We start from the raw sequence: 25021 nt of genomic DNA, 5'->3' as shown, positions 1-25021 counted from the left end.
TTCTTTACTTTAAAGAGAGCAGCCTATCATCTTTCATTTAACTGTTCTTGCATAATACCGCATTATAACCATTTCAGGTGTAACTGCCACACCTCTGAGAGATTTATCAGTTTCAAGATTATCAAAGAGAACACCGGAACGAGACGAGGATGGAGGTCCGGCCAGTAAGAGAATGCGTGCATCACCAGCGATGACAGAGGTCAACGGCAACAACAGCATTCTGACTCCAACTCGCACTAGTCGCAGAATCGCAGCAATGACGCCCACAGCAGATAATGATGGTAGAAAGCGTCTGAAAAAGTCTTGAAATGTTCCCTTACCAGAGGACAATTTTTATCGTCAGGATGAAAAAGTGAACATTTTTATCGCCAGGATAAAAAAAGTGAACATTTTTGAAGTCAGAAAAAAAATGAACATCTTACAGTCAGGATGGAAAATGTGAATATTTTTACTGTCAGGATTGAAATTTGAACATTTTTACAGTCCGGATAGAAAAATTGAATATTTTTACAGTAAGGATAGAAAATACAAATATTTTTACAGTCAGGATTGAAAAGTGAATATTTTTGCAGTCAGTATGAAAAGTGAACATTTTTGCAGTCAGGATAGAAAATACAAATATTTTTACAGTTATGATGAAAAGTGAACATTTTTGCAGTAAGGATAAAAAAAAGTGAACATTTCTATCGGTATGATAGAAAAAGTGAATATTTTTAATTTCAGGTTTGACCATTCTTCACCAAAGTTCTCATCTTTAGAAGAGAAAAGAAAGTCTCTTTATAACGTCATGAGATTAAATTTTGTTACCAATGTGTTCAAGAAATCCATATGTTCTGTGCTAGTTTTTTTCTTCTGTCATTAGCTAACATTTGGACAAGGCTTATTGTAAATATTTTTTTAGTAAAATAGTGACACAAATTTGAACAACGTTCTTCCGCGAAGAAAGACAATATCTTTATCGTTTTTGTGTATAGCTTGTGATGAGAAAATGTAAAAATTCTACTCATGAAGTAGGTATATTAATGGCAAAAGGATGATAGAAAATAGATCATATTGAGGAGTTTATCACATGACCTTGTTATTACCATTTTGAAGTGACATTATGTTCATTTTTTTTTTTTTTTCGGTTTCGAGTTGAACTTAATTGGCTATACTGCATGCGAGCAGTTCCCGTACAAAAATTGTAGTCACTGAAAAATTATTTTTTATTATGTTCACTCATTAAAAAATTGATTGTTACACATCAATATTCAGCTGGTCATACAAATTATGGAAATTTCATTATGTTCTATACATAGAATAACACTATTTTGTATGAAGAGAAGTAGTTCCCGTACATAAAATATTACCCATTATAATTATACAATGTTGCTATATCAGACCTATTTTTCATTTATAATTGTTGGAGAGACCATTTTTCCAGAGGTAAATACCGGTAGATGTAATTCAGGATGTAGAGAGAAGACTTAGCGCTGGTATGTATTACCTGGTACCGTTACCCCAACGCATTCACATGCAATGGCATGCTTGTATGCATGGTATTCTACTCATTAAAGTCATAAAATTATTTAATATAGTAATACAGGTAAATTCTGATAATTTCACCCTTTCCCTCATGAGCATATTGTGAAAAATGGCCGTTTTCATTGAATAGCCTCCTGTTACAAGTTCAAACTGCTATGAAACTATAAAAATGCTTCAATACTAATCAAACTTGGCACAAATTTTGACTGGACTGTTGCCTTTGTAACGACATGCTCAGTCTTAAATTTCGTGTTACCATGGCAATGAGGGGACATCTCAAAATTGCAAAAAATCACTATTTTGCGTTGATTTTTTTCCATCAAAACTGAATTCAAAATGCTGCAACTTCTCAATGGATTGAGATAGAGTCAAAGGCTTTTCAGGGTTGGTTACACATTACCTTATGATCGACTTGGGGTCATTTTTAGACCCTCTTATAAGTCCAAAATTTTCTTGGCGATAAGGGGGACTACTGCCCCCTTTCAAAGCCCCTAAACAGAATGGGGCACATCCCCCTTTTGGCAACCTCCTGATGAACCTTTCTGATAGGGGGCGGCGCCAAAAGTGGTCACTTTTTTTATAGCAAAATTTCCCAAACGAAAAAAAAGTGTTTGGCGCCTAAAAAGGGTAATTTTTCACTGTTTGAGGCCTCAAAAAGGTGGGGGGTCGAAAAGCCGTCAAAACACGTCTATATAAAGTAAAGGGTTAACAAGTTTTCATCGCATTGCCCACTTATCTGTACTCAGGTGGTATTAGTGGAAAACCCTTTAGCAGGCCTCATATATAAGTATTATGGCGCATGCAGGCAAGGACAGAATCCCCCAACATTTACAATGTGGCGTTTTGACAACCCATAGGTGAACATGATTAAAAACTTTTTATACATATTGCCCAACTGACATTTATTTCTGTCTCGTTCATACATCTGCTTGATTTGATATCAATTTGTAAAGAAAGCAAGTAATATCAATTTGTAAAGAAAGCAAGTAAAAATCAAGCGATTAAACGAAAAATACAGGTACTGCTTCTGTACGGGAATTGCTCGCATGCCAGTATATTTAATAAGATTACTGTTATAAGAATCATTCACCAGTAATTGATAATGAAAAATGGTAAGGATAAAATATAACAACTGCCTACAATATGAAAAGACTACCCCACTATTTTTATCAATTGAACATTTAAGATACATTCTGATGGATATTTATATATTAATTTTCTATGAGTCACATGGGTTATTGAATATACACATAAACTAGACTGTAAAATTGAATAAATCCTAAGTTACTGTGACTTAGACCTGTACACCCACCATTTACACTTATATCTGGCATAATGTCACTTGAACATAGGAAATAAGATAAATTGAATAACAATTTTTGGCAGAAAAAAAATGACAAAGCAAAAGAAGAAAAGAGGCTCTACTGGCTTGGTATATTTTGTAATTTTGTATTGATTGTATCATAGTTATTAGATTTCTAAACACACATTGAACAAGATGGGCTTTAATATTTTGCAAACATTCATTATTCTTAATAAGAGATATATGTATCTATATGTATAATTTCACAGACCTTGTATAAATGGCTCGGATACTGATGAAGATGAAAAATGTCAGGGTGTTTTTTTTTAGTTGTCTTGTTCAGTCCAACTTGCCCATGAGACCACGTGTATTAAGCGACTTTTGTCTTATACGACCACTGTAAATTCCCCCAGATCATTTTCCCTCTATATCTTTAGTGTATTAAGTGACTTTAGCTCAACGCCACCAGCGACTGCTAATTAGTCAGCTAATTGAGATCAATCTTTTCATTGAACAACCACTTTAACCTGTCAAGTGTTTGTGTTTTAAGTGAATGCCGCCTCGTGATGTCACAAGTGTCAACAATCAAAACACAACATATAAATGTGTGAAAAACTCTATTTCCCAAACAAGGTGCTTTTCAGTTCTTCCTCCCTGAACATCGAAATTCCTTTAGTCAACTAGCAACAGTTATAAGTTTAAGATGGGTTTAGTCTTATGAAAAATGCAATAGTGACCTGGAGTGCTACTGGTATAAACCTGGCCAGACCAAATTTGTTAACCTTTTACCCCATGAGCATATTGCGAAATATGGCCGTTTTCATTGAAAAGCCTCCTGTAACAAGTTCAAACTGCTATGAAATTATGAAAAATGCTTCAATACTGATGAAACTTGGCACAAATGTTGACTAGACCATAATTTTTGTAACAGCTTGTTCAATTGCAAATTTCCTGTGACCATGGCAATGGGGGGACGTCTCAAAATTGCCAAAAATCACTATTATGCATTGTTTTTTTCCATCAAAACTGATTCCAAAACTTTCTTGGCGATGAGGGTGACTACCGCCCCCCTTCAAACCCCCCCCCCCTAACAGAAGGGGGCACATCCCCCTTCTGTCAACCCCTGATGTAACATTTTGATAGGGGGCGGCGCCAAGAAAGTGGTCAATTTTTTTAACAACATTTCTCAAACGAAAAACAGTGTTCGGGCCTAAATAGGCCACTTTTTCACTGTTTGAGGCCTCAAAAGGTGGGAGGGGTGGAAGGGGGGAACAAAAAGGTGTCAAAACATGTCTATATGAAGGAAAAGGTTAATTGGTAGGTCTATTTTTTGTATTTAAAAAAAAAATGTCATAAGAACAATGGACAGTTCTGCACTATACTAAATAAGCATGGTTTAGGATTTCATTTATTATCGATTTTAAGGGGTTAGAAAAAAATAAACTTCAAAGTTGTTAAAACTACCACTTATTTTCTCAGAGATTAAAAAAAAATCTAAATTTGTTAACAAACCAACTTACAGTTCAGTGATGTCATCTGTATGATACAGTTGTCTTTATTTTTATTTTTTATTGATTTGGTGTGTTTTACTATTTTGAACTGTTTATATTTCACTGCAAATTTTTTTTCTTGTATCTTCAAACTGAGGCCCGCTATGTTTTCCAAGAAATAGGTTCAGAATTTTTGGACGGAATCTCATCTTTTTTGCTGGTTAGCATCAATATATTGATGATGATATCTGTTTTAATAATAAGTGGGGTATTATTATTTTAAAACTTGAAACAGTCCATGGCACAAAATCAGTCAGGAACTAATAAATAAAACCTAGGTGTTGTTATGTGTTGTGTATTGTTCATAGCTATTAGTCAAAATTTTGTACTTTGTTAGATCTCTGTCATGGAAATAATGATTTATGATTTATCTTTGTATATATATAAAATAATCATTATATATATATTGACAATGAGAAATCTTTAAAAATTTGAATCTAATCAGTTTATACATGTATAGAATACGACGAGTTTGCCAAAAAATATTTCTTGTTTTTTTTGGGTTTTTTTGGAGAGAGAAAAAATTTGTATACATTAGTTACATAGCCTTACATAATTGACTATATCAAATGTATAGATTCAAAATTTGTTATATTTTGAGTCTGTAAAACCATTTTCAAAAACCGGATATTTCTCTTCAATGGTAGCTCCTGGGGAGTTATGTCCCTTTATGAATATCATAAAATCTGCATAGCATAAAATCTGCATATTAACTTAATCAGGGCTTAATATTGACTTACGACTTAACTGGAAATACAATTCCATCGGAAATAAATTTTTTGTTATTATCTACATCTACTAATTGATCAACTCAAAATCTTGCCAATTACTGCGAATTCACTTATATTCGTGGGCATGAAATTTCGTGGTTTTATCAAAACGGGCATTTTCATGGGTTCTTAAATTCGTGGATTTTCAATTTCTTTTAAAAAAAATAAAATAAATAACCTAATGCAAAGTAATCTTACACTTAATCACTGGGCATTTTACTTACCACATGTACATATCTTTACGTATCACACAGTGCTTGTCATTAAATTTAATCCTTGCCTCTGGGCGTTCATTACATAAAAATCGTCAGAAAAGCGCCGATGCATGTTTGTAATGTATAGAATAGAGACATGGCAAGAAGTATTTGTTGTGATAAAATTTCGTCAAATCTTAAATTCGTGGATTGACCTACCCACAAAACCACGAAAATTAGTGCCCCATGAATAATAATGATTTTACAGTAGATGATTGTTTTAGCTTTAAAGTGGATTGGCCTACGAAAGACACATTTTCCATAAATAATTCAAATATTGATCTAAACAATAGAAATATGTCATATAGATATTCTTATAAAAATATTTCTTGAAAAAAAAAATTGTTGGCAAATTGTTAGTAAATGTGTTTGAACATTTATATGATGAAAAATAATATCTGGTTCTATAAAATGTATTTTCTGCTTTACATGTAGATAGATATGTTTAATAGGATTGTGTCCAACAACATCCATGTATAATTATTTCATTGTTTATCTTGTATGATACTTTATTCTAACAACATGACTATTCATGGTGTTACAGGTCTTCAATTCTGTACCCAATTCACTTTAAAAAAGAAAAAAACAAAGAAGAAGAACAACAAAAAAGATAATCGTTTTTAGCTTGCCTGATTCAAAGAAAAATGTTGATATTAGAAAAATACATTCTTAATTAGGCATTGTCTCAGAGATAAGGGACATAACTAAGAGATCAGTATTTGAGAGTTATGCCCCTTTTCTTCAAATGGAACATAATTTAATTTCTGTTTTAATGTCATTATCTTATTAGAATGTTCACAATCACAATGTTATTTCATTTTATTAAGAAGGCTACAACAGTATAAGACTCTTGAATTTAGTTGCTGCCCATAATAGGTGGTTATTAGTCCCCTACCGGTTTAACCGGAGGGGACTTTAGGTTTACCCTCCGTCCGACTGTCCGTCCGTCTGTCTGTCTGTCAGTCTGTTCGTCCACAAAACTGGATCCCGCGATTTCGCAAAAAGTACTGAAAATATTTTTATGAAACTTGATATATGGATAGATGGCAGTATGGAGATTATGCACGTCTTTTTCTTTTGTTCCTATGTAGAAAATTCTGGTTGCTATGGCAACAAATAGTCTGAAAATATGGCAAATTTAACACATAAACTGGATCCAGTGATAACTCAAAAAGTACTGAAAATATTTTTGTGAAACTTGAAATATGGGTAGATGGCAGTCGGGAGATTATGCACATCTTTTTCTTTTCTTCCTATGATGAATATTCTGGTTGCTATGGCAACAAATAGTCTGAAAATATGGCAAATTTAACACATAAACTGGATCCAGTGATAACTCAAAAAGTACTGAACATATTTTTATGAAACTTGAAATATGGGTAGATGGCAGTCTGGAGATTATGCACATCTTTGTCTTTTCTTCCTATGTTGAAAATTCTGGTTGCTATGGCAACAAATAGCCTGAATTTCAAGATTTCTGGTTTTTCAGCTTTTTCACCATAAGTTCTTTATTTCTTAAGGTGTTTACTTCAAACTTTAAATATAAGTTTCTGGTCATCAACCACATCATACATGTATGTGACAAGGTCTACAACTCTAGCACAAAAATTATCAGTATTACCTCCCTTGAACTTAGAATTTTTATGAAAAAAAAATGTTGTCTTTTTTTAAATAACTTCTTTATAATTTTTAAATAACTTTTTTATTTCCTAATGTATCTTCTTTATGAAAATAAATCATGTATTTATAGACAAAACTTGAATATCCTCTATACATTAACATTGAGAATTACAGTGATAACTGGCTATTTTTTTTGTTTACTTGAAACAAGCAAGATTTAGAGGATATTCAAGTTTTTTCTATGAATACATGATTTATTTTCATCGAGTGGTATGAAAATAAATATTTTATGAGTGGCGGTAGCCACGAGTGAAATATGGTAATTTTCATGCCACAAGATGAAAATAAATCGTGAATTTATAGAAAAAACTTGAATTTTCTGTTTATTATATACATTTTTCTCTTTTTTGACATTAAAATTTGAAAGACTTTCCCTTAAATTTTGTGTACTGGCAGAATTTAAAAGAAAGTAGTCTGGCAAGACACCAGTGAAAATACAGAAAATATGTTTCACTGCAGTGAAAAATAAATTTTTACAGTGAAAATACAAAAAATGAAAATATGCATTTTATTTCATCAATATTTCTCAATATTTCATTTATAAGTATATAATAAATTAAAGTTTGTCCTCCAGTATTTGAGAAAATACTACTGTATTCAATTTTAATAATGCAACTAAAGTTTATTTTTGTTTTTAATGAAAGCATGTGATTAATATATGATTTTTTACCCATAGAAAAAAATATTTTGCTCATATGTGTTTTCTGTAGATATTTTTTTTTCAGATTTTTAAAATGATGATTTTTTTGTTCAGGTTATTAGAAATAAATAAAAAAATGATTGTCAAACCTTTACATTCAAATAATCCCCCAAGCCCCCCCCCCCCAAACACCTGCCAACAGCAGGATTTGTAAAAAAATAATTCAAACATGTATAGCTCTGTTTTATTGGGATGAATGCTGAAGGCTTAGCTTATTAAATCTTTTTGGATTACACTAGTGGGCTAACACTGGGAAAAATGTGAATAGAAATTAAATGTGTTCAACTGAGGGTTAAGAGTTTAAAAACGAAAAATAAAATTGATCATCTATTACTAATCAACTTGGACACTGAAAGATGATAAAGAAATATACTTAGAATTAAATATGAAAACTAGTATTCAAGTATTCAATGCATTTTTAAGCCCCTCCCCCCCCCCCCCCCAAAAAAAAAAAAAAAAAAAAAAAAAAAAAAACACAAAAAAACCACAAAAAATCAGGGGAAAAATGTCCAGTCCGTAATATTATTAATCCTCAGTGGAGTCCCTTTAAGATGTCCACTTCTCAAACAAGGGATTATGAGCTCCAGTCCATAATCCTCAAATGATACACCCTGGAAGGGATTACATTGATTTTTTTTTTGACATGTCAGGATTTTTTTGATTTTTTTTTTTTGAGATTCATGTACCATTTGTTGTAGTCTTGGACCTATAATTTGTGTGCAAAATATCATATAGTTAGCTCACTCAATTTTACTAGAATTATCTGTTCAGTTATGAAAAAATGAAAACCTTTTAAATGCTTTTACCTCAAATTGGGCTAAGAATAGCACAAAATACAATTTTCAATTTAATTCTTTATATATTTTCTCATTATCTTTTTGCAAATCTTTCTGTAAGTGCCTCAAGAAAATCAAAATGCTTAAAAACCTCAGTAGAGTTTCTTTAAACATATATCATCACCACTTTAGTGCTATAACTAGTTACTTCCTAATAAAGTTAGTCTTGACACTTTTAGGTGACAATATATTGTTTAAATTAAGTGTCATATGAGAATATATGGCTTTAATCTACCTATGTTAAGAAATTGCAGACTTTTCGTTTGGACAGTAGACACTTAAACCACACTTAAACCCAGACACCAAGTATATTGAGCATTTCTATGTCAAAGTCATCGTTTCCAACTTGCTGCTTTGTAAAATAAAACCAGGACATAATTTTGGATCTTTGTAAATATGTACAGGAATTGTTGTTACCTTTGATGTATGAATTTTGTAAATTTGTTATCAGTTCATTGGGAGATGTATATGATGATAAATCAAGTTTGAAACAAAGTCTGAAAACTTATTATCAGTGTGATTGGTAAATCTAAAATTTTGATTGGTTGAAATTTATTCGAATCTTGAAATTGACAGATCGGATTGGTTAAAAAATCTTATTTTAATTTTAAATTAGCCAATGGTTGCAAGGCACTGTAAATTTTGAATTGTGTAATCTGTAATTTTCTAAACATGCATCTGACATGTGTAAATTTAAACTGTCAGTATATGTAAATTCAAACAGGACAGTTTAGTGTAGGAATCAGTCTAAAATGGTTACATTTGTAATTGACAAGGTTTCCAAAACTATCACTGAATTAAAAAAAAATCCACTAGAAGCTATCTCTATATTTAAGAAATATCTTGATTTAGAAAAAAGTATTACAAAAAAGTCAAGATTTATGGAATTATACACCTGATACTAATTATGTATCTCTCATATTGTTTAAAAAAGGTGGAAAATGTTTGATGATTAAGATTTCCCTTATTTCTGAACAAGAGACCTTTTAATATTCAATTTTTTTTCAGTAAAGAGTCACTTAGTCCAAAAACTGCAGTAAAGTTTGTACAGGTGTTTTTTTTAAGGATTCCAACTGAACCATGTTGTCAATTTTTACTGAGGATTGCAACTCAACCAGTCGATTGTTCTGTCCCTCATAGTGCTCATTATGTGTATAGGAATAATACATTTAGACTAATAAATATAAGAAACTATCTCTAGATTTATCAATCTATCGCCTGTGATAAGAAACTTTCACTGGATTAAAGAAACTATCTCTAGATTTAAGAAACTTTCACTGGATATAATGTCATGTTTAAGGAAACTATTTCTAGATTTTTTTAAGATTTTACCAAATTTTAGAAGCAATATAAATAGTTTTATATCCTTACTATACATGTATTTTGAAATTGTTCACTAGTCTAGATTTCAGAAACCATAACTAGTTTTAAGAAACGATTACTTAATTTAAGAAGCTTTTACTAGAGTAAAGAAGTTGTTACTTGTTTTCAGAAACTATCAATTATATATGGCATACAAGATGTAAATTGTATTTTTTTCTATTGATTTTATGTTTTCATTTATCATTTGCACAAAATAGTATATACATGCACATGCATAAAGTCGTTCTTTTTGTTATTGTTGTTGTATTTTTAATGTTGACAGTGATTGTGTATGTGTTCACAAAATCATAGTCTGAAGTAAAACATTATAATTTCAAGTGTTTCTTATTATATCTTTATGTACATTTGCGGGCCTGTTCAAATTTTAAAGAAAAGGGATATCCCATCAAAAAAAGAAACGAAAATGGCAGAATTTGTTTTATCGACTTTGTTCATGAGAGAACATGGAATGTGTAACAACTCTGCTATTTTCGAACAAACAGTGAAATGTTTTATTTTACCTTAAACATGATATTTATATGTGTAAGTGTTTAAGTAAGATGCTGGCCAATTATGTTATTAAACAGCGGCAAAGATACTGGTAAAATTTTAAAGGAACTCGATAAGAGTTCAAAAAGTGAAAGTCACTGCTTGCTTTGCGAGACACTGGTTGTTAGGGGAAGTAAATGGTTGCTATAGAAGTCAATTATTTCTATGGAAAGTCGCTGGTTGCTATGGGAAGGTAATGGTTCTTATGGAAAGTTTATGGTTGCTAGCGAAAGTCAATGGTTGCTATGGGAAGTCACTAGATGTCACGGAAAGTAAATGGTGGCATTTGAAAGTCACTGCTTGCTATGCGAGACCCTGGTTGCTCTGGGAAGTCAGTGGTTGCTATGGAAGTCAGTGGTTGCTGGGGAAAGTCAGTGGTTGCTATTGAAGTTCATTGTTGCTAAGCAAAATCACTGTATGCTAAGAAAGTCCCTAGTTGCTATGGAAAGTCACTGGTTGCTATGGGAAGGTAAAGGTTCTTATGAAAAGTCCATGGTTGCTAGGGAAAGTCACTCGATGTCACGGCAAGTCGCTGGGTGCTAAAGAAGTCTATGGTGGGTGGCAATTGAAAGTCACTGCTTGCTATGCGAGACACTGGTTGTACTTGGAAGTCAGTGCTTGCTATGGAAGTCGGTGGTTGTTAGGAAAAGTCAATGGTTGCTATGGAAGTCCATGCTTTCTAGGGAACTGTTGAATTTATATTTTTAAAAAGTATGCGGTTTATTAGAATTTCGTCGAAGTGAAGAGCAAACATATGAACAAACTAAAAACTAAAAATCAAAAATACAAAACTGAGTTTTTCAGAATTAAATAGAAATTAAATACAAGACAGAAAGGAGAAGAATGAAATTAAATATCCGAGTTTATACTGAGGGCAGTTGGAACAAGGACAACATAAATATAAAAATGTTCTAGAGATTATTGCCTGCTTTCTTCTAACAGTCGCCTTTTTATTCATCAGTTGGTGAATGTTCAAATTCAATCACGATCCTCCAGCTTGCCTTTGTTATACCTTAGTAGCAAAGTTGTCACCCTTTTAATATTATAATCATTTGTATAGTTTTGGAGCATTAGTTTCGAATTTTAAATAGGACACAGATCTGAAATAAAAATTAGATATCTAAGCTTTTAAATGAATATACATGTGCATGCTACATATCAAGTTTCTGCAGTAAAAAAGGTCTTTAAAATAATTGGGAGAAATTGTGGTATGGTGTTCCTAATAGAGAACCCGTAGTATAGATTGAGAAATTTGCTCTAGAATTAAAAAGGTACATGTATACGGGAGAAAAGTGAAAAAAGAAGTGCGAAACAGCCACTGCACATGTGTAAAATTCTATCAGTCCGATTCCTTTGCGAATGCGATTTTCTACTAGTGTGGAGGGTCCCCTTGACAGCAATGCAAGTCTTAAAGTTCTAGCCCCACTGGTTCGAGCATGAGAGCTTGGCGCGCGCGGCCCGTTTTCGTTGTTTCATACTTATTAATATGGAAATGTACGTAAAAACACATCACCCCCACCGCCAATGCTTCGTTACCATCAATCCGATTCCTTTGCGAATGCGATTTTCTACTAGTTTTGAGGGTCCCCTTGACAGTGACATACCAAAGCAACCACAGCGACCGCAGACTTTTCACAACAGCCAGTTGGCTTTTCATAGCAACCAGTGAATTTCCTTAGCAACCAATGACTTCCATAGCAACAATGCCTCTGATTGAAAGTCAATGGTTGCTAGGGTTCTATAGAAAGTCACTGGATGTCATGGAATGTCACTTCGAGCTAAAGAAGTATATGGTGGCAATTGAAAGTCACTGGTTGCTATGGAAATTTATTGGTAACTATGGGAGGTAATGATTTTTATGGAAAGTCAATTGTTGCTAGGAAATGTCAATGGTTACTATGGGAGGTCAATAGATATCTCGGAAAGTCACTGGGTGTTTAAGAAGCCTATGGTGGCATTGAAAGTGATTGCTTGCTATGCGGGACACTGGTTGCTTTGGGGAGTCAGTGGTTGCTAGTCGTAGATTGCTTTGAAAAGTCAATTTTTGCTATGGAAGTCAATAGTTGCTAGGGAAAGTCAATGGTTGCTATGAAAGTCAATTGTTGCTTTGGAAAATCACTGCTTGCTATATAAGTTACTGATTGCTATAGAAAGTCCCTGGTTGCTATTGGAAGGTAATTGTTCTGAAGTCCATGGTTGCTAGGAAAAGTCAGTGGTTGCAATGGAAAGTCACTGGATGTAATGGAAAGTCACTTGGGGCAAAAGAAGTCCATGGTGGCAATTGAAAGTCACTGCTTGCTATGCGAGAGGAAGACAGTGTTTGCTATGGAAGTCATTGATTTTAATGGGAAGTTAGTGCTTGCTATGGAAGTCGGTGGTTGCACTGGGAAGTCAGTGCTTGCTATGGAAGTCGGTGGTTGCTAGGGAAAGTCAATAGTTGCTATGGAAATCAATGGTTGCTAGGAAAAGTCAATGATTGCTATGGAAGTCAATTGTTGCTAAGGACAATGACTGGTTGCTATGGAAGTCACTGGTTGCTCTGGAAAGTCACTGGTGACTATGGGTGACTATTGGAAGGTTGAAGCAGTCCTTTTTCTACGCACGACTAGTTCTTGTTTTTTACATGAACTTGAAAATTGTCTCAAGATGACCAAACGATTATTATGCTTTACCTGATTTCTATAAATAACTTATTAAATATTAAAAAGAAGCAGCCAAAACACTTCTTTGATATACGTAAAGAAATAATTTGGGGTTAATGAACAAATTTTATAAAACACAAATCTATGTATTTTTATAAATGACATAATTTTTATACATGATATCATTGATGCAAATGGCGAGATTGGTGAACATTTTATACTTTCAAAACTCAGAACTAAATCAAACTAGCTATCCGAAATGTATACGAACAAAGAAATTCATGACATACTAACAGTAAAGCAAAATAAAAACATACATTTATCGCTTATTAGAAATCTTATATGAATATGACATTCCGTGGAACATATAAAGTGAAGCATTGAAAATAGCTATAAAGTTAAACAGTTCTGTTATAAACTCATCCATAATATAACACAGACACAAAAGCAAATTGAAAAATAATCCAAACTGCGTTTTATGCAATTGTACTGATAGCACAGAACATTTCTTGTTATTAATTGTCGATCACTAGATGCGTCTGGAAGAGAATTCTTGCAACTTTGTAACATTAATTTTATTCTAAAAAATATTGTACTAGGTTGTAGTTTTCAAAATGTGCAGAAATCTTTTTTTTTTTTGCAAATTAATTTGATCTTTACAATTATTGGCTTTAGTATGCGTAACCAACGCACCAATACTATAAACACTCATGGAATCTTTCGACACCAACTTAACATTATGAACATATACCTGGTTCATAGGAATTACAATTCTTATTTAATTAAAAGCTTTATATTAAACTGTAAATATTGTAAAACATGTTAAAAGATACTCATTGCGAATAAAATTGTTATAATAGTTTATTACAGTTATAAATTCTTTTTTTCTAAATTCTAATTCTTATATAATATCATACTTGACATGTTAAAAAGTACTAACTGTACAAATATTATATGCAACTGTTTTTGAAGTTTTTTTAATAAAAGATAAAGAAAGCAACCACTGACTTTCCCTAACAACCACTGACTGTCCCTAGCAACCAGTACCATTTATAATAACCAGTGACTTTCAATAGCAATCAGTGATTTTCCATAGCATCTACTGACTGTGAAATTTTCACATTATTAGTCGCCGGTAGAAACCAGCGACTATATTTGTTACATATTATACAAAGCCTTAAAATCTAAAAATAAAAGCAAATTTATTCTGTTATTGAACAATTAAAGACCACATTTATTGTTAAGTTATCTTAAAAATTCAAACTTGTAATAACGTTGCTCAATGAAACGAAATTAGAAATTTATTTACATCTTAAAAAGCAACATTACATTTTTTATAAAATGAATTAATAGTGTATCCCTATGGATAAATCTACTTTAATTTTTTTCTAAGTGTCAAGCGTTGCTATTGTATGATAAATAAATCACGCATTATATTTGAAATGGCTCTTTTAAAATATCTCATGATACCTATTCTATTTTATTATTTTATTTAGTCATAAACACCCCCCCCCCCGTTCTTTTGCAAGAATCATGTGACTTCCGTTGTATGTTATTGTTATAAAATCTATTACTAGTAAAACATACAGGTAACTTATAAATGGCTAGGAAAAGTATGGCGGCTGATAAAGTGCAAATCATAGTAATTTTGTATGAATAATTACAAGGTTATTTTTCATTATAAAGGTCTGTATACTCACATTTTACACATTAAAAATAGATTTTTCAAAACATTTTTCTTTTTTCTTGGTAAAGGGTTAAACTTGGCCTTTATGTCAAACTTCTGGCAAGAACGTTCAATAGTTCAGTTTAGGTTGAACATCACAAAATAAATTTATGCTTAAGAGGCACGTACATTTATTGAAATATATAGTGGTAACCTAGCTATTCCGTCGATTTCCGTCGCACAGGTTTCAAAAACGTTATGACGGTAGGAGGATTCCGTAGAGAAAACTAATAAACTAGCTTTGTGTTGATAGTTTATCGCACTCAAAGGCAATTAAATGTTAACCATACCGCATGGAATACGACAGGAATATTGATTTCATTTTTCGATAGCACATAAGAATAATTGTTTTATGCAGACACCACTTTTACAGCATTGTTTCATGCAATAATTAAACATATATATTTTCATAGTCACTTTGCACATATTCGATGATCGGTAATTATTTGTCGGTAGGTTCTATCAAGTGATTATTTAAATTATGGGGTTTTTTTTTTGTATGATTTTTTTTATATTTTGCAAAACTTGACCATTATGTGTTTTCCCTGCAAATCACAATTCTAAGTCGTACACATGGCAATGAGAAATTATCAAAATTATGAAATAAAAAAAATAATAAAAAAGGATTCGTCCAAGATTTTCGAAATTGTGTCTACTAGGCCACATCTTCGTCTTACTTACCACGAGGCCATCGAGCATTAAGCATAATAAGTTATTGTTAAGGAACTAACGAAATACCTCCCTAAAATTAATAAGGCTCGTGTCAATATTGCCAAACGATGCTTGCTTATTTTGCTCCCCGAAAAATTTCGGAGGAGCATATAGTCGTCGGGTTGTCCGTCCGTTCGTACGTACGTCCCGAATTCGTGTCCGGCCCATAACTTTGTTATTTGAAGTCGGATTTTAAAACTATTTCTATAAAACTCATTTTGGTTGTTTAGACATCAAGTTAAGAACGTGAGTCGATATGAAACTCATTTTATTATAGACATGTCGGTATTTGTAGGGTTTTTTTAAAGAAATTTAAAAAATGTAGATTTAACCAAATTCCTAATCACCACTTAATACCTTTCTTATATCAACCTTATCAGCAAATCTTATTATATATATATTGAAAACAGACATTTATATACTCTGTAGTGTTAGGAAAACGCCTTGACCATTATCCTGCACTTATTTGTTCTAGTTGAATTCACAATTTTCACATTGTTATGTTATTCATTTCATCATATTAAAAGTATACTGAGGCGAGTAATGAAGATTTTACTAGTACCCTTGACAATAAGCTTTAAGACGGTTTGTTACAGTGGTGAATACATACAATTGTTATTTAAACAGAAAAACTGTATACCTTAAAAAATTAATGTTGAATAGCTGTATATCAATCAATATATTGTAATATAATCCCCATATTATCTTCATTTGGGTCTTTAAACATTGAGGTCTTTCAGTCCAATTAATAGGTAATATTTAATGATTGTATTTCTATCTATTGTCAGTTGTTTTGTTATACTATTGATGTGATATAAACTGTATATAAAAAGTTTATGCAATATTAAAGGCACACTATGGTTCAGAAACAAATACGTGCAAATGTTTCCCTATTAAGAAAGGTCAAACATGGCATATAGATAATGGTTTTAAGGAATTTTAGATGCTGAACACATGAAGAAAGTATGCCTGAATGAGAAAAAGTTTGCAATAAAAAGAAGCAAAATATAAACAAAGAAATGCATGTATATTGACTACCATACAAAATCACAAATACTGTGCCAAAAGGCAAAAAAAGCAATATATGATTCAGGTATTTGGCGAGTTTTTCTAAAATATTTTTTTTTTTTTTTTTTTTTTTTTTTTTTTTGAGAATTGAAAAATAAAACATTTCTTGGACATAATGGGCCTTTAAGACATAGGGTATTTTATCAATTAGAAGTTCCGCAACATTAAACATGGTCTGTACCTCGGATTAAACATTATTTCAAAAAAATTGTTTAAACCTAGATTTATCTTTTTAAAAAAAAGGACAAAGTTAGTACGAATGTTATGATAAAAGGCTAAAATAATGCCGTTCCTTTGAAAAGTGTTTGCTTAATATCTTTTCTTGATTGACAATAAAACAGAGTTGAGTTGTCGTTCTTGTAGTGATGATAGTAAATATGCACGAGAAAGGTGTGACGAACAGTGTAAATTTGACGCTCGTGCAACTAAATCAAACTGAGATAACAAAATATTTGCCAGTAACGATAATTCTCGTGGTGATTATGTGCGTAGGAATAATTGGGAATATTTTAGTGTTATTCATTTACAAGCTGAAGTTTAAACAATCTAGTGCCCGAGTATATATTCTAAGTTTGGCGCTCGCAGATTTAACAGTTTGCTTGTTCGGCATACCATACCACGTGCTGGATTTGACACTCGTATTGACTTATACATACAAACCATTATGTAAGACTTTCAGTTATTTCATGGGAGCTTGTACTCAAAGTTCTATTTTTATACTTTTAGTGGTTGGCTTGGACAGGTACCTTAAAATTTGCAGACCTCTGAAAAAGCAAATAGTTGATTTTGGTGACAGAAAAGCATGTGCTATTGCGGTTGGTGTGGCGATGTTTTTGTCCATTCCAAATGGAATTATTTATGGTCATAGTTCCGTTAATACCGGAGTAGACAACTTGACAGGGATAGAATGTTTCATTGATGATAAATACCACAGTTCTTGGGTAGCATTCGGATATTTCGGTTTAATTGTTCTTGTATTTCTAGTCTTAATAATGTTACTTATATCAATGTACGCTTTAATATGCCACACCATATATAAAAGTGGCTCCTCTATTATTGAAGTTTCTTTTAAACGTAAGATAGATCCACGCCTTTGCTGCAGAAATGAATCACGTGACATTAAAGCGGAAGCGGAAATGGTAAATCGGAGTTCTGGTACGTCTACGAAAACCAAAGAATCTAGAAGAAAAGAAATCAAGTGCGCTGAACATAAATTTGTTCGAAAGGACACAATGATACGGTACTCCCGGAAACTAGATATGAAAACCGTCGAGAATAATACAAGAAAGATAACTCTTATGATGATGACAATTACTATTGTGTTTATAATAGCTTATCTCCCGTTTATTATTATTTCTATGGTGGATGTTCTAGACGAAAAGTTTTGGGAAAAACTGACATATTGGGAAGCTTTACTGTATGATTTTCTGTTGCGAATTTATCTGATCAATCATGCAGCAAACCCTATAATATACAGCTTTTGGGATGACCGGTTTAGAAAAGAAAGTGTCAAGTCATTTAAAAGTGTATTGCTCTGCCGGGGTGACTTTAAACTACACGCGAAAACCACCGATAGCAAATTCACGTCTCGGGCAAATTCAACAAAACTTACTGAAAGCTTTCTAATATAAGCTTTGAAGTAAGTTTCTTTGAATGCTTTTTGTCACATATTTATATAGACTCTTTTTGAAAGATTTAAAACGAATGGGTTTTTTTAATTATACATAGCTGTGGTAAACATAATTTCATTGTGTTTTATCATTTTGACGATGTTAAGTCATAGAACGTTTCAAGAAGCCGTGCAGTGCTTATTTGTTTTGACTTATAGCCAGCCTTTTGTGTGTGAAATTTAGTTCCATCCGTTCAGCCACATCATTTATATCTGGAAGAGCAAATTCGCTAAAAGTCTGATCGGATCAACATTTTAAAATTGTGCAAAACATTAATTCAATTACAGGGTTTTAAAAGAGAAAATTAAAACATACGTGACAAACTATAGAAATAGATTCAACAATATATTCTTAAATTAAAAACCTATGTTGGCCGATAGCGTCCATTTTAAAACCGTGAGGAATTTGAATGTCAGTTTGTAAAATGGCAACTTTTAAATCATCGAGATTTTATGTCCACATTGTATCAATGTCGGGGCTTATAGAAACTCTCGAGTTTCTCTGTCACACTTCTGTCCTAAAAGGTCGAGTTTTACAAAGGAAATCGCGACATTTAGACTAATCCAAGCAAAGATATCCTTACTTTAGCTAGCCATTATAGCCCGCGCTATTTTGTTGAAGGATAGAGTTTGAGCGTTAAGCATTTTATACCCGCGATTTTTTATGAAAATTCGTTGATGAGGAACAAAAAAATCGCGGCCCATTATTTTTTTCCTCGACTTTTTGTAGAATTTTTACAACACTTGCAAAATATTTCTTTCTGTTCCTCGACTTTTTATAGACAAACAATGGATAAAATGGAGAGTCAAACCATGAACGTTACCGCCCACTAAATCAAAATGTTATGTTATAAAATATCGAGGTTTATACGTTTCTTACGATATTTTGTACGATTTCGGCAGAAAATCTCGCTGATTTGTAAGTTACCCGCTTTAAAATATATAAAAATGGTCGCGGTCACGAAATGGCCGCAACCGGCCACCATAAAAATCACACTTAAGATGTGCACAGTTTGAACTCTATGTTTACAATCATGAATTATGCTACTCGGATGCATGTTTGCATACACAATTTTTTTTCTTCAATATTGCAATACAAATGCAAAATATAGTATTAGAATGACTTGCACAACCCATTATCTCGTAACAGTATGACCGAATAATTTAAACGTTATCGTGTACGTCCGACCTATATCATATTAGCATTGTAAATGTAAAATATGTAATAATATACAGGTGACTTTTCCGCATGATGTGTCACCAACAATATATGTATTACCTTATCCTTGAAAAAAAAATATAAGAAGACAAATTGTAAGACACCTCTCCAATTACTTTAGATCGATGTTAATACATTTGTACATCTTTTTTAAGATTGTTGACAGTAAATTTTCTGGTTTTCGTTGTAAAATAATTGTATGTTCAGATAATTTTAATTACGAGAAGAGTATTGAATGTACCTTTCTGCATTAGAATAAAAAAAATGAACAGTTTGCATATTGAAACTTTGGTTATTGTACCTGCAAATGTATATATATATTTTGCAAAAAGAAAAATGAATTTTAAGTCTTGTCCATTTTTCTTCTGGTCAGTTAACCAAAAAAGAACTTCTTCTTTTAATATTTCATAATCTGCTATATACGGACATTAACTTTTTTTTGTTTTAATGAAAGTTTTTAAAGTCTGCCAAAATTGACTTATATATTGGCATTCATAGAACTTCGTTATTTCCACCTTCCCCATGATACTCGCAGTACATAAAATGTGTACATCTTACTTTAAGTAAGAAAAGCTTAATGTAATCAAAGCATACGTTCAAGAATAGAAACAATTTTGTTTTGTTTATTTTCTTATGTGTTAAATAAAAATAAATTACATTCCTTCACATCCTGTACTTTAAATATATAATAAAGATATAACTATCTCCATGTCCTGAATGCGACGAAGCATATATTAGAACAGGCTGAAATGATTTTGTTTTTTTTTCTGTTTGTTGACTCTCGTTTATGCATATATCAAGAAATTCTTGAGACGTTTTTGTTCAATCTACCTTGCAGTGATCTCCCTTTAAAGGATTAGATGTGGTTACTGGCCGTACCGTAAGTTTGTTTTTGGTTTCGTTAATGGTACTTCAGTTCAATCAGTTTAGAATTGTTCTTGTCTGGTGAATCTAGCAATACACTATCAATGCATTTGTGATGGTAAGCTATACCTAACAAAATATATACATGCATATTATGAGATATAAATGAACTTCCAGGTTACTCTTTTGTTATCATAATGATGAAATAAAAGCTGAGGTATCCCATTATATGAAGAACATTTGGCCAAGCTACAGTTGCCGACGAAACATACCATTCTGAAGTTATGTTTCTTATAAAATTTCCGTTTCCTTTTAGTTCATAAACACTTTTACCCATGAAAATAGTTTGCAAGACTTGAGTATCTTTGATTTTTTCCACATTTATTTTCAATATATCCTGATCGATGACAGTAAGGTCTGCATCCATTCCCTCTGACAAAAACCCAACCCTATCTTCCTGTCTCATGACAAAAGCTGGATTTACAGTATACATTTCAATAGCTTCCTTTATGGTTACAGATTGATCGCCTCTTTGCGCGGCATGTTGCAGTCCGACGAAGGGATTCAGAGTGCTAACATCCCAGTCGCTACTCAATGTTGTCGTAGCACCAGTTTTAAGTACATCTTTAACAGGGATAGAAAAGTTAGCCTTTGTTTCTCCTACAAACTCAGCAAGCGTCTCATGTTCTGAGGGAAGCGTGAAGTCTCCAGCAACTTGAAAATCAGCAATTACTTCAAGCTGTACAAATCTTGATATGTCGACCGGATCTACAATTTCTAAATGTGTTAATCTATGTCTCGGTTTTCTCACTTTAAGATACTGTTTAGTTTCCTCAATAGCATCAAGTGCATCTTTAATACCACGATCACCTATCGCATGAATGTGAAAATCGAATCCTTCGTTTTCGTTATCAAATTCTTGAAGCTCTTTAAGGTATGTTACTAAACGACCTTTATCAAAATAGTTCATTCCAATGTTCTCTTTGCTTATAATGGGCAAAGAGAGATTAACAAGATATTTTTCCTTCATAGCTGCTGTTGTACTCTCCACAATGCCATCCATATAAACTTTGATTTGGGTTTTCCTTAGCGAACATTTTGTGTTTGAAGACGGATTCGAGTAAAGCTTTTTTAAACTACTGATTTGATCCGCGTCATTTGCATTTGGATACGCCCACAGACCTAGAACAGCCCTTGCGGTAAGATATTCATATTCACACCCGTTCTCATATGAGTAGTCATGTCCTAACTTCCAGAAAACCCTCGCGTCACAAAATGAAGTAATACCGTAGGAATTCAATTCGTACATTGAATCCGACAATCCTGCATTATTCAATTGGCAAATCAATTCGTCATCATTTCCTTTACATGAATTCGTAGCAAGCGCAAATATTTCAATTGCTGCATTTTCAAACAGAATACCATTGGGTTCATTGCTTTCTGGCTCCCTCATAATTACTCCACCGGACTTCTCAAGTGTTTCGCTTGTAATGTTTGCCAATTCTAAAGCCTTTGAATTGACCCATGCGGAATGCGACGTTTCCTCAAGCATTGCTGCTGGTCGGTCTTTTATAAACTTGTCCAACAAAAGCTTTGGAGATCCACCCTTTTTGACATATTCTAATAACGATGTGACGGAATGTCCAGCACCAAGAACCCAGTCTGTTCCAACAACCGTTTTATCTTTGCATTCATTTAACGCGTCTGTAACTTTTTGATGATCTGGTGGTGTAAGGTTTGGCAGTATACACGCTCCTGCTATTGGTGACATGGCCTCTAAAGGATGCATGTGAACATCGTGGAAGCCTGGGAGGATAATCGCGCCTTGTAAGTCATATACATGACTCTGTCCGCGAATAATAAGCTTTTTCGCTTCATCAGTCGACCCGACATACTTTATCTTTTCATTATATAACACAATTGCTTCCTTTGGATTTAAATGCCAGTTTGTGTCCGTATCCACTGTGTATATAACTCCATTTAAAAGTACTATCGATGTATTTGAATCACTTGTAGTTTGAACTGAAGAGAAGAAACATAATAAGCATATATAAATGCTAAGGAAATGCGTTTTCAGTTTAGTCTCCATCTTGAATATACCAGTTATATTGATGCTATCATTTCGTGTAGTCATATATGTTTCAGTTCAAGTAGACTCTTGTCATGCCTAAACTATGTGTCGTCTGCTCATTTTCAATACATGAGCTTTAAAATCCCGAAACGATAATTGGCTTTTCTAAATTTAAAAAAGTAAATAAAAATCAGTGTTTGAAAGGGTAAAATAAACTTCGAGTCAGTCACGGGATAATGATTTCTCTATGCGAATAATCAATATTAAGTTACATTTTACGTAATGGGTTGAATTTTGAATTTCATGTTTAAGGTAGATTGGGGTAACTTAAATGTTCATATATTGATATAGTCACCGTACATATATTACCATTGAAAGGATGAAAGTACAGGTCGAACCATAAGTCTGAGATTGTGAACATTCAACATGTAGTTTTCATTTTTTTTCTCTTGCGGGAGAACCTCTAATCCATCCGACAATGGAGCATTTCCAATAAAGTTTTAGATCTTTATCGTTCTACCTTTTTAAATTGATTATGAATCGATTTTCTGAACTTTCTGTGCCCTCTTAAAACCAGCTACAAGTACATGTATAAGAATATTTTGATCTGTATACAATGGATACATTTACTGGAGCCGGAATGGTTTAACAGTACTTCTTATCAAATAAATAAGAGTTAATAAAACAAGTAAATAAAATTGTAAGAGCAAGGGACATTTATAATGAACTCTATGGTCACTCATCCTGTAAGAGGAGATCACTGTCTGGGAGATTGAGATACTTTTCCTCTTAAAGCAGCACGCCTCCAGATTCATCCTAATTTTCATGAAAATTTTGAAAATGTATTTAAAGGTTAAATATTGTGAAATGAACAAAGAAAGTACATGACACATTACAACTCGGCACTTAAATTCCACGTAAATTACCAAAAAGAGGTCAAAATATGCATAAATAGCCCCTACTGCGTTAGTACCGCAGTAGAAATATGGAAATAAATACTACAAAATACAGTCATTAATTGCACATAAGATATAAATTATCACTTGTATCTCTAATTTGTTCACTTTTCTCAAAGTTTTAGTATGGTTTTTCCAAGTTTAATTTTCTTGAAATATTTTGGGTCATCTAGAGGCATGCAGCTTTAAAAGGACATCACTGCGGGTTGACTGAAAAATATTTTTCGGGCTTTATGTTCCATTTGATTTATAATAAGGTCTAGATCAATAACATGTGTGCAAAATTTTAGATCATTCGCACTATACGTTTTTCCAGAATAATTATTCTCAAAAAAATTACCAAATATTGAAAAGCGTTGCAACGGTATTTCTGAGTATATTTCTTAATTATATTATGCATAATTATCTATTTGTATTGATGACCAGCTGATCTACGTAAGAAATATAAAATTTATGTTATAGGCTTCATCACTTCAGTGGAGTTCCTTTAATTAAATACAAATTAACATATTTGAATTCTAGCAATTCTCTTCATCTTAGCATGTTAGAATAAAAGAAAACATATTTTTGCTTTGTAGCACAATAGTGTTTAAGTTTATCAGTCGGTCATACCGGTCTTCTTGATAACTGCCTATATATCTCGAACCCTGCATTACGTCTTCTTTAAAGCACTCAATCTACGTACATTTTCTTATTCAACCGTGTCAGACGTAATAACAATAATAATATCTGTCATATGTTGCGGTTCGGTTCGGAATATCCGCCTCAAGGGGACCCGTCCATTGGGCAAGTCGAAGCTTGCCGAAGCCCATAAGTTCTTCAAGAATTATGACAGTATTATGGTCCTTTATAAACTTAGAGAAATTTCTATATGATCTAGACTCTTGTTTGAGAATAGTCACGCACGCACATAGGCACTTGGTTTCGGGATAAAAAGCCTTTTAGAGGTTTGTAGAACTCAAATTTGATTGAATGTTACGATTTTTTTAACGTAGATGTCTCTTTCCTAAAACCGTCATTTTTCCGATATTACTAAAATACATTAAATGTTACTTTCGAAATCGACACCCGAGTAAAACCACCAACGTTTCGTAAGCTAGCCGGATAGCTTCCTCACATGACATAATCCAAAGTCCCTGGGGGATTCAAACCCACAGCGTTGTCACAGGGGCAAGTGGCTTGAAGGCAAAGAGCTTAACCACTCAGCAAAGGACGTCCCTTTTACATATTTTATTTTAATCACACAGTATGTGGACACGCAGCTTAAAAATTACGTCCTGTTCTGTATCATACATTCTACATGTATCGTACAGGAAAACTAAAATCGTACGATGATAAAATTTCTTTATCGCATGTTAATTACAATATCGAAAGATTTAAAAACACAGTTTTTGATGCACAAAAAAATACCTGTACAACTAGTATTGGCTATAAAAGCAGATGCCTTCAAATTTTTGCTTTTTAAACTGACATTTTAGAAAGATGATTTCTTGGTTTATTACTAAGTTATAAATCAAACTGACACAGTCAAACCGACTTCCTGTTTTCTGGTGGAGGAAGACTTAAA

The 25021-nt window shown here is 32.8% G+C and overlaps 3 protein-coding genes across 3 annotated transcripts in view; 2 read left to right on the top strand and 1 right to left on the bottom strand.

Moving 5' to 3' along the window:
* Positions 1–7110, top strand: part of LOC132721137 (structural maintenance of chromosomes flexible hinge domain-containing protein 1-like) — an 87098-nt gene extending 79988 nt beyond the window's left edge. Inside the window, exon 49 of the mRNA XM_060705392.1 lies at positions 78–7110. Coding sequence (XP_060561375.1) covers positions 78–307 — 230 coding nt within the window. The 3' untranslated portion in view covers positions 308–7110. The remainder of the gene's footprint in view (positions 1–77) is intronic.
* Positions 7111–16884: 9774 nt separating this feature from the next.
* On the top strand, positions 16885–19174 carry LOC132721136 (cholecystokinin receptor type A-like). The gene has a single exon (XM_060705391.1). The coding sequence runs from the start codon at positions 17041–17043 to the stop codon at positions 18304–18306; it is 1266 nt and encodes a 421-aa protein (XP_060561374.1). The 5' UTR covers positions 16885–17040; the 3' UTR covers positions 18307–19174.
* A 1431-nt stretch (positions 19175–20605) lies between these two features.
* On the bottom strand, positions 20606–22516 carry LOC132721134 (putative amidohydrolase YtcJ). Its single transcript, XM_060705388.1, has one exon. It carries the CDS (start codon positions 22514–22516, stop codon positions 20606–20608), a length of 1911 nt encoding a protein of 636 aa, XP_060561371.1.
* Between the last annotated feature and the right edge of the window lie 2505 nt (positions 22517–25021).

The sequence above is a fragment of the Ruditapes philippinarum genome, unplaced genomic scaffold, assembly GCF_026571515.1.
Source record: "Ruditapes philippinarum isolate M1 unplaced genomic scaffold, ASM2657151v2 ctg1065_1_1_1_1, whole genome shotgun sequence".
Taxonomy (NCBI): Eukaryota; Metazoa; Mollusca; class Bivalvia; order Venerida; family Veneridae; genus Ruditapes; species Ruditapes philippinarum.
The sequence above is the reverse complement of the archived record's forward strand: the minus strand, read 5'-3'. Positions and strand labels throughout refer to the sequence as shown.

Coding starts and splice junctions, on each gene's coding strand:
- LOC132721134 (XM_060705388.1), bottom strand. CDS start 22,516: ATGGAGACTAAACTGAAAACGCATTTCCTTAGCATTTATATATGCTTA.
- LOC132721136 (XM_060705391.1), top strand. CDS start 17,041: ATGATAGTAAATATGCACGAGAAAGGTGTGACGAACAGTGTAAATTTG.